At 23.1% G+C, this 11,334-nt stretch overlaps 1 protein-coding gene across 1 annotated transcript in view; it reads left to right on the top strand.

Annotated features, from left to right (window-relative positions):
- Positions 1-11,334, top strand: part of Phum_PHUM304650 (Plasma membrane calcium-transporting ATPase, putative) — a gene marked incomplete at both ends in the record, with an annotated part of 30,412 nt that overhangs the window by 9,017 nt on the left and 10,061 nt on the right. The window contains 2 exons of the mRNA XM_002427189.1: positions 19-170; positions 2,949-3,084. Coding sequence (XP_002427234.1) covers positions 19-170; positions 2,949-3,084 — 288 coding nt within the window. The remainder of the gene's footprint in view (positions 1-18; positions 171-2,948; positions 3,085-11,334) is intronic.

The raw sequence follows: 11,334 nt of genomic DNA, 5'->3' as shown, positions 1-11,334 counted from the left end.
ATCATTTTTATTCATCAGATCGTCATCATAGAGTTTGGAAAAAGCGCGTTTTCAACAAAGGGACTTTCTGCCGATCAGTGGCTCTGGTGTACTTTTTTCGGAGTGGGAACATTACTTTGGGGCCAAATCATCACTTGTGTACCTACTCGGAAGATTCCTAAAATTCTTTCGTGAGTTTACTTTTTTTTTTTTTCACTTTTTTCATCGAACTTGTGATAATTAAATTTAAAAATTTTTTTCTTTCGAACATTGCGTTGATGCATTTTTTTTAGGGGTTGTTAAAAACCTCGAAATTTTTATAAAAAAAATAATAAACGCACGTTCTCCCGAAAAAAGAAAAAAAAATTAATAGGTTCAGATGAGTTTCGAATCGAGTAGAATTTTTTTTTTTTATTAATTAAATTAATTGAAAATAATGCTTGTTCGAAAATTAAATCGCCATTGCATGTGATATTTTTAAGGTAAAAAGCGCATGAAAAATTATTGATTGGTTTTTATTTTTATTAATTAATGACCATATTTTGATTGCATTGCATGAAACTCTTACTGCGTGTGCGTTGCATGAAACTAATTTTTTTTTCATTTGTTTTGTGTTTTTGTTTTTTTATTTATTTTCAGGAAAAAATATAGACGCGATACCTCAATCGAAACCAATGTACAAAGTGTTAAAAAAGACGATAGCGATACCGATACCGATAAATTACGTCCTTGCGAAACCCTCTCCAAAAGTGACTCTCACTTAATATGATACCTCTACCTACCTACTACCTATTGCCAAAAATTGAATGTTATTATCATTATTATTACTTTTTTTAATTTTTTAAAGTTTTTTTTTTTTTTTTTTTGTACTCAAGTTTAAAAACGAATTTTCGCGGTACCAAAGATGAAATTATTATTATTATTATTTAAACGTAGTAATCGATTTGACAAACGTTTTTTTTTTAAAGATTTTGTTAGGGCATACAAAATAATACATGGAAAAAGAGGGGGGGGGGGGGAAACAAACGGACAGTAGAATGAACTCTTTTTTTTTTTTTTTTTTTTTTTTTTTTTTTCCCACTAGTCTTATGTAAATATTATTATTATTATTATTTATATGTATGTACATAAATATATATATATATATATATATATATATATATATATATATATATATATATATATATATATATTTCCCTTAGGGAAAATTTTTTAAAAAAGAAAAAAAAAAAAAAAAAAAAAAGAAGCCCATTCGGTCTTTCCAATTTTGCTAATTTATTTTATTTTATTTTTATTATTTATTTTATTATTATTATTATTATTATTATTATTATTATTATTATTATTATTAACACGCGTAATAAAAAATGTAATTTATTAATTATTAATTTAATTTACTTTTTTTTAATTGCTTGCATGTTGCACTTTTTTTTTTTAATTTTTTTTTTCTCTCGCTCTCTCTCTCTCTCTCTGTCTCTCATTTCTGCACACGTGTCGTCCACGTGGTTTTTTTTTTAAAAATTATTAAAGGTTAAAAAAAATAATAATAATTTGTGTCAGTGATAGTTTGTTTGCATTATTTTTATGCTTTTTTTTTTTTTTATTATTATTAAAAATCGTGCATGTTTATATATTTTAAATTATATTTATATATATATATATATATATTTTTTAGAGTTATCGATTTGCTCAATTTTTCCTTTTTTTTTTTTTTTTTTTTTTTTTTTTTTTTTTTTTTTTGTTTTTTTATGTTTAAAACTTTGTTGTGAAACTCGAATTAAACATGTTTTTTTTTTTTTTTTTATAATTTAAAAAATTTTTTCCAGTCGTTGAAATTATGAGGACGCGAAATACAATGAAGGGAAATGTTTAAAAGAAATTTTGTGCATTTTTTTTCGTTTTTAGCGAATCCGAAAAGAAAAATTTTAATTCGAGTTTTACCACATCGAATATTTGTTCGCTTTGTGAATGCGTGAATCGCTAATGATTGATTGATTGATTGATTGATTGATCGATGTGGAATTGATTGGTGATGGTAGATCAAAAAATGAAAGAAAGCATTGTAACAAAAATTTGTATGTTCGTGTTCCGCCATTTATTTTTATTTTTTTAATCTTTTAATTTTTTTTTTGGTATTTTCTCGGAGAAATTTTTTAACAAAAATTGCAAACGGTAGCAAACAAAAAGTATGTAAAAATTGAAATAATCGATCGGATTGTTATTATTATTATTATTATTATTATTAAGGACAAAATGTTGAAAAAATAAAAATAAATGGCGGAATAATGGATGATCGGTCAATGCATGTTCAGTAGTGTGCTTACAATAAAAAAGAATAATTTGCATGGATTTTATTTATTTATTTATTTATTTTTGTATGTTTTCGTTATAATTATTATTAATCCGTCGGTAAAAAAAAAGTTAAAATTATGTTTTTTTTTTTTTAAATAAATAAAAAACGCGTTAAATAATTAAGGTTATTAAAAATTGACGATCGGGTGTGAAAATAAAAACGTGACGTCACAAAAGCGGCAGAGCTTCAAAGCATTTTTTTTTTTTTTTAATTTAAATATATGTTAAATAATTTAAGAAGATTTTTCCTCTTATGTTAAACATTACAACCTCGTGTTTGAAATTTTTTTTTTTTTTTAATATTTTTCTTACTGGGTTGCGATTGTTTTGCGTTTTGTAGGTTGTATATTGAAACAAACACTTACTCGGTTTGTATACAAAATTAAATGTTTTTGTTTTCTCTCTCTCTCTCTCTCTCATACTCTCTTTCTTTCTTTCTCACATTTTTGCCGTTTTACGATGGTAAAAAATATTATTATTATTATTATTATTATTATTATTATTATTATTATTATTATTAGTTTGAAATTTTACTTTCCTTTTTTTTTTATGATAAAAATAAAAACGAAACAATAATAAAATTGTTTTTTTGTCTTTTTTTTTTTTTTTTTTTGTAGGTGGGGACGTGGACATCCTGAAGAATACACTGAAGCGATCGCTCTCGGAGAAGAAAAATTCGATCCGGATGCCGACAAGAAACCTCGAGCTGGGCAAATACTTTGGATTCGTGGTCTGACGAGGCTTCAGACGCAGGTGAGACTTGGACAGGTGGTGGGCCGCGGTCCAGTTTTGGATCGGAATTTGGTTTCTCCTCTATCACCCCCTCACCTTGTTCACTTGCCCCCGTTGCATCACAGGGGAAACCTCGATCCTACAAAAGTTCAACCCTTGGAAAAAAAAGAAAGTAGTCCTCAGCTCGAATCGTTCGATTCGGTTAGCGAGTCGAAGGGAAACATGGGCGACGTGTCTCCCACCTCGCCCTCGCCCACATTGCCCGGCTCTCCAGATCCTTTGACCATGTAAATAATGGACGACCTTAGTAAATACCTGAAAAATATTTAAATAAAACTTTTTCCAACCCTAGATCGATTCGATTGAACTCTAGTCATACGCGACCATTACCGACCATCTCTCTCTCTCTCTCTCTCTCTTTCTCTCTTGCTTTTAAGCGTACCTAATTTTTTTTTTTTTTAATTAAAATGTGATATTTACCAAGAGGTTGCCAATTAATTAAAAACAAAAAAAAAAAATTTTTTTTATTCGAACGATTTTTTTGATAATAATTATTTTTATATATTTATATTTATTTTTTGACGCTCTCATACCCAATTTTAAAAGAATTTTAATGGAATTTTTCGACATGTTTTTATTGCAGATGAATGAAAAATTTAATTTTACCCTCCCTCCCTCCTCGGTTATTATTATTATTATTATTATTATTACGTAATTAATTTCGTAAAAAAGTTTTTTTTTTTTTTGACAAATACTCAAAAGAAAATTTTTAATTTTTAATTTTGTGCTTGAAAGTCAACAAAATATCAAGTAATTAATTTTTTTATAATTTTTTACCCTCCCCCCCCTTCTCCCTACCGTTTTTTCGTAAATTTTTCCGAGAAATTAATTTGACGAGGACGAGGTTATTTGTGTAACAAAATTTAAATTTTTATTGAGGTATTTTTAAGGCTTTTATTATTATTATATAAAAAAAAAAAAAAAAAATACTGAAAACAAAACAAATTATTTACGGCTTAATAAATGCTAGTATTATCATCATTATTATTATTATTATTATTATTATTATTATTATTAAAGATATTCTTACACCTGCACGTATTTAAATATGCATTTAATTTTTTTTTTTAAAATAGAATAAAACAAAGGGAAAAAAAAAAAAAAAAAAAAAAAAACATGTTGCCGCTGTTGAACGTTTGTAAATAATATTTAATTTTTTTTTTTTTAAATTTTGCACCGATACGATATATATATATATATATTATGATAATAATGATAATAACGATATTTTCGAGTTGTTTTTTATATATCATCACGGTAGTTGTCGTCGCGCACACACACACACACACACACCCACACACGAGTATTTTTAAATGAATTGTTGTTGTTAAAATTTGAGGTTTAATAGTGAAATTGCACCTTTGCTACCGGTATACTTGTTTAATTGATTTAACTTTATATACTATTACTATTATTATTAATATTATTATTATCATTATTATTACTACTACTATTACCATTAATTTTTTGAGTTAAGTATATATATATATATGAATAGAATTTTTTTTATATAAAAATCGTTTATTAAATTTTAAATATATATATATATATATAATTTATTGATTAAGATATTACAAATATATAAAATTATATTTATATACGATATAAGAGATATATTATGAAGCACGTTATGTTCCAAAAATCGAATGAAAAACACACAAACACACAGAGAAAGTCGTTTTGTTTAGATTTTTTTGTTTTTTTTTTTTTTTTTTTTTTCTTTGGCTATTTGTAAATAAAACGTGTTAATTGCCTTCGAAGCAGTCGTTTATATTATAATATATATATATATTAATAACGGTTAGAGTTTGTTTGTTTGTTTTGTTTGTTTTTGTTTTGTGTTTTAAATGTGTGAAACGTAAACAAAAACAAGTTAAGAATCGTTTGAATCGAAAAGAATAAATTTTATTTATATATATTATTATTATTATTAAAATTATCGATTAAATATATTTACAAATATTATTGATAGATATATATATATATACTATAGCAAAGTTAAAAATCGTATTATTATTATTATTATTATTATTATTATTATTAATTTTTTTTTAGAACCGTTTTAACTTGTTGCCATTGTTAATTAATATAAATGCATTTAATTATATTTATACTCATTCGAATATTAAAAGGGATAAAGATTTTAACGATTTTTTTTATTTTAATAATATTAGTCGATGAATGAAATTACGTGTTGTTTTGTTTTTATTATTATTATTATTATTATTATTATTATTATTATTATTATTTTTACGTATTTATATGATCATACAATTTTATGTAGTTGTATAGTAGTGTAAGTTTCAAAAATTTAACTTTAAAAAGAAAAAAGAAGAAAAAAAGTTATGCGAGAGGGAAATTTTAAGATTTATTAATATTATTATCATTATTATTATGATTATTATTATTATTTATTTAGAGAGTAATGTTTGGATTTGATTTTACAAAATAATTTTCAAAGTAGTGATGACGGTTTTATAAAGAAAATTTTTTTTTTTTTTTTTTTAAATTACTCAGGAATCTTATTTTAATTCTTCGGAGGCTCGGGGGGTTATAAATAAATGGAAAATTGTTTTTTTTTTTTTAAATATGGTGAGAAAAGCCTTAAAAATATCTCGACGATCTGGAGAGCCCGAAAAAAAAGACAAAAAAAAAAAAAATTTCCCGAATGTTTTTATCCGAAATTCACAAATTTTTGTAGTTGCATTTTTATTTTACATAAATAATTTTCACGAGGGCGGTGAATCCTGCTCGGGTTTCCCCTTGGCAAAACAAACTCCCCTCCCCCCTCCTCCTCCTTTTCCCCTTCCTCTCCGCCCCTCGCCCCTCCCACCGAAAAAAATTTTCATTTTCCACACGATCGATCATATCATCGCATCACATTTTTCCCCCCCCCTCCCATCATTAATGTTATTACTAATATTACTATTATTATTATCATCATAATATTCATCGTCGTCATCATCATCATTATTATCATCATCATAAACATTACTATTATTATTATTTTTATTTCTTTTTTTTCTTATGATTCTGTTGTCGATTTACAATTCATTTATTTTATTTCTACACGTAGACATACATACATGTGTGTATATCAATTTGAAAACGATGATGATAACGATTTTTGATTGATTGATTGATTTTTTCCGATAAAAAAAAATTATTATTACTGTTATTATCGTTATTGTCGTTATCATTTTTATTTTATTATTTTTTATTTTAGGTTATTTCGTAATGAAAAAAAAAAAATTAATAATAATAATAATCTGAAAAAAATGTTTGGTTGATTTTCTTTGACGCGCGATCACGTGACGTGCGTTTAATGTAACACAAAGAAAAACGTGCGTTTTCAGATTATTAATCTAATAATTAATTATTTATTTATTTATTTTATTAATTGTGACGATTTTTCTCTTTTTTTTGATTCATTTTCATTTATTTATTTTTATTTCTCTGTCTCTTTCTCTCTCTTTCTTTCTCTGTCATCCCTTAAACTTTAAATTAATAATTTTTTTTATCAATCATCAAAATTACTAATAATAATAATAATCGTACTTAACCGATTTATTATTTATTTATTTATTTATTTAGGTTATCGAGACAAAAAAATTTATTTTATTTTATTTATTTATTTTTTATTTTTTTTGTTTTTTAGTCGATGATTGTTAGTGTTGGTCGTTTATTTTATTTATTTATTTATTATTGTCATCGTCATCATCATCATCATTATAATCATCTAACACGATGATTATTATTATTATTTACTTGTGAGTTTTTTTTTTTTAGTTTCGTTCGTTCGTCATTATTTTATTTATTTATTTATTTATTTTTTCTTATAGAATTTTTTTTTTTTTTTTTTTTTTGTGAAGAACATTGTGTAGTTTATTATTAGTTAAGACAACGTGGAAATAGAATATATGTATATATATATATATATATATAAGATAACAAAAGGTTTGGAAAAAAGAAAAGAAAAGAAAAGAAAAGAAAAAGGCGCGAAAAAATGTTTGAAAACGCTTTTTAAAAAAAAACGAACGATTTTGGCGCCTTTTTTTTTGTTTTGAATGTTGTCGTTTTCTTTTTATGTCAGCCTTTTGTTTTATATATATATATATATATATATATATATATATATATATATATATATATATATATATATATATATATATATATATATATATATATATATATATATGTATATAAAAAAAAGTTACTTTTTTTCTAAATAATCGTTTCGTCGACGACTTTTTTATTTTTTTAGTTATTTAGTTAAATTAGTTGACGAACGACCTTGAAAAAAAGTATCTGTGATAATATATACATAAGAATACGTTGAATCCATTTTTTCTATTTAGATTCTATTTGCCGCCATTTTTTTTTTTTTTCGTTTTTCGTTTTTTTTTTCAAACGTTGTCTGTATTCTGATTTTTCTTCTGCTTCTAATTTATGTGTTAATTCATAAATTAATTGAATTTTTTTTTTAGTTTTAGTTTTTTTTTTTTTTAAATTTTTTATTTAAACAATAATAATTGTTTATTTTTACTAATTTGGGTAGTTGGTCCTCATTAAAAAAAAAAAAAAAAAAGGAAAAGGAAAATGAAAAAGGAAAATTGTGTAAATTACTTACTTCTTTTGCACTTAAATAGTTGATTGTTATTATTATTATTATGTATACATAAATACATATATACATAAATGCATATACTCCCACGTAATGTGTATAATAATTTTAATTTGGAAATGAGCACACACACATTTATTTATTTTATTTTGTTAATTGCTTGAATTGCTTATTTATTTATTTATTTAAATTCTGCTTATTAATATTTCTTATTTATTTATTTATATATTTATTTTTTTATTTATTTATTTATCTTCTTATCATCGAAATACTAATTTTTTTTTTTTTTTTTGGTGTGCGTCTTACATAAATGAAATAAGTTCTGTTTTTCTCTCTCTCATTTTCTCATTTTCTTCTTCTTTCTCTCTCTCTCTCTCTCTCTTTCTATTTGGCATAACTATATAGTTCCTCCTTTTTTATGAATTTAATAACCACGTGTTTTTTTTTTTTTAGTTATGACCAACGGAAGTTATTTTAAATAGAAATAATAATAATGAGTAATTGTTTGAATATTGTTTTTATCGATAATTATTATTAATAATTAATTAATTAATTTTCTTTTTTTGGAGGGGGGTTCAAAATCGTAACGTAGGGGAGCTTACGAAGGGAAAAAAGAAATTTTCCTAACGGTTAGAATTGAATTTTCCACGTCATTTCCGTTTTATCGCAATCGTTGAGGGCATTTAAACCCAAATAATGATTTCTTATTCGTTGTTATTATTATTATTAATCAATTTATGCTTAGCACAGAATACATTCAATAATTATTATTATTATTTTTTTTAATATTTTTAACGGTTATATTTAATTATTTGTAATTGGCAAATGACGGAAATCGATTCTTCGTATTCTTAAAGAGCCATTTTTTTTTTTTTTTTTCAATATTTTTTTTTAAATGTTTAATAATAAATTAATTAATAATTGATTGATTGATTGATTTTAAAAATTAAAATAATTAATTGTAAACAAAATTAACAACCTAAACGCTAACTCTGTCATTATTAATTTTGTTTTTTTTGTTTTTGTTTTTATTAACAAAATGATTTAATTTAATTTTTTTAATATTATGTATTTAAATATACAAATTTACCATATATATATATATATATATAAAAATTATTTGGATTATAATAATTGCATGTTACAGTACTTTTTATATATATATATATATATTCATTTATATAAATTAACCACTATTTCTATATATATATTTTTAGTTGTTTCCTTGGTTGTTTTATGTAGATATTATAATAAAATGATGGTATTTGAAATTTATCATTAGCCGTATACTATCATTTACATATTATTATTATTATTATTATTATTATTTTTCTTTAAAAAAAAAAGGCACCTTTCAAAAAGTAAGAAAGAAAGAATAGGGATCACGGATTTTATAACACATTCACTTTACTTGCCCGTTCACATGCTGCGCACACACCAACACCAAAGGGTGTTAATAAATATATATATATATAATAATATATTCGGCATGTAAGAAGTGAAAAAAAAAAAACAAATTTAATTTTCCCATAACAATTTTTATTATCTGTGTGATAATGATACTAAAAGATAATCAAATATTGTTTATATTTTAGTTTTAGTTTTAGTTTTTTATTTTATTTTACAGTTTTGAAATCATTTGTCAGGAGGACCACGAATATTTTATTATTATTATTATTTTTTTTTTTTTCAGTTATTTTATTTAAACAATTTTTTTTCATTTTTAAACCTTATCATAAATAAATAATTTAATAGACCAATAACAAATGAAAAAATAACAGTATCACCATAAAAAAAAAATTCATTTATACAAGATGATAATGATAATGAAAAAAGAAAGAAAGAAAACAATGACACTAAATGTTGCATAAAAAAAAAAAAAAACACTTATGGGAAAAAAAGGGCAAAATACACGGAAAATGGGAAAACAAAGGAAAATTTATTATGAGTGACTTATTATGTTATATTATTAAAATTCGTGGTCTCTGTCATCTTTTTTTTTACTTTCTCTCTCTCTCTCTCTCTCTCTCTCTCTCTTTCTCTATTTCTCTTTGTCTCATTTTCTTTTATCATATAGTTTTTCTTAAAACATCCATAATAACATATCCTTTTTAAAACAAAACAAAAAAAAAAAAAATGTAAAAAACGAGGAAATTTAGAAGAGCAAAAAGTGAGTGATCAATCAACAGTGATATATAAACAATTCTGTTGGGCAGGTTTGACCAACTTCACGCTTGCAGGAATTTTCTTTTTTTTATTTATTTATTTTTATTTATTTATTTATTGTTATTATTAAAAAGCAAATTTTGTTCTGTGTTGTTGTTGATTTTTTTTATTTTGTTATGGTCTGTTGTTATTTTATTTATTTACATTATTATTATTATTTATTTATTTATTTGATTGATTTGAAATGGGAAAAGTTTTTCACGACTTGCTGTTGTTGTTTGCTGCCGAATTTTATATTTATATATATATATATATATATATTATATGCGTAACGTGCCGTGAAAATTTTTTTTTTTTTTTTGTTGCTGTTGTTGTGATTTAGAAAAATGAAAATTTAAAAAAAAAAAAAAAAAAAAAAAAAAAATTGGCTCTTTATCAAATTAAATTAATTATTATTATTATTTTTTATATAAATAATTTAAAAAAGCACTTGGCCGCTCGCCGCTTTAACTGTTGTTTATTTATATTTATTTATTTGATAAATTATTATTATTTTTATTATTGGTTTTTTTGAAAGAAAAATTATTAAGTATTTTTGCTTAAAAATTTTTTTGCCATTATTATTATTATTATTATTATTTTTTTTTTGTTAAAAGCGTACATAGATATATATGCATGATGGCTTGAAATGATGATTGATTAATGTAGATGAAAAATATTGTTTTTTTTTTTTTTTCTTATTATTATTTATTTATTTTTTTTTTAATTTTTAAATGTTATTTGAGGATCATCTACCCGTACACGTGGTGTGTATCCACGTGTTGTCAAACGAAAAGATTACGTAAAAAACGTAATATTTACCGGGGAAAAAAAAAAAAATTCAACGCAAACGTAAAATAGCAAAAAAAAATTTAATAAATCAAAATAAATTTTTATGTACATATATGTAAACATAAGTTAGGGCGGTTTTGGCTTGAATTTCAAATAGAACGAAAAATTCAACGTATTTTTATTATTATTATTAATATTATTATTTTATTCATTTGTGTTCTTCCTGTCGGTTTATTTTATTATTTTTTGTATTATTATCGGTTGGGAAAAAAAAAGAGAAAATAAATTGAATAAACCGACGGAGGATTTATTATTATTATTATTATTATTATTATTATTATTATTATTTTAGGTTCCTTTTTTTTTTATAGTAATAGCAGAAGAGATGTACAAAGCGAAACCTTTTCGTTGCCGTTGGAAAACTTTTTTTTTTTTTTTTTTTTTTTGTATTTAAAATTTAATTATTTTAGGAAACGAAAAAACAACAAGACGAAAATCACGAAGACGACCGAATTTTAACGAATTTGAACGACGTTTTTGTTTTGTTATGTTTTTGTTTTTTTTTTTTTTTTTTTTTTTTTTGAGGAGGA

This window comes from Pediculus humanus, genomic scaffold (genome assembly GCF_000006295.1).
Source record: "Pediculus humanus corporis 1103172107698 genomic scaffold, whole genome shotgun sequence".
Taxonomy (NCBI): domain Eukaryota; kingdom Metazoa; phylum Arthropoda; class Insecta; order Psocodea; family Pediculidae; genus Pediculus; species Pediculus humanus.
This window is presented reverse-complemented; position numbering and strand designations above follow the sequence as displayed.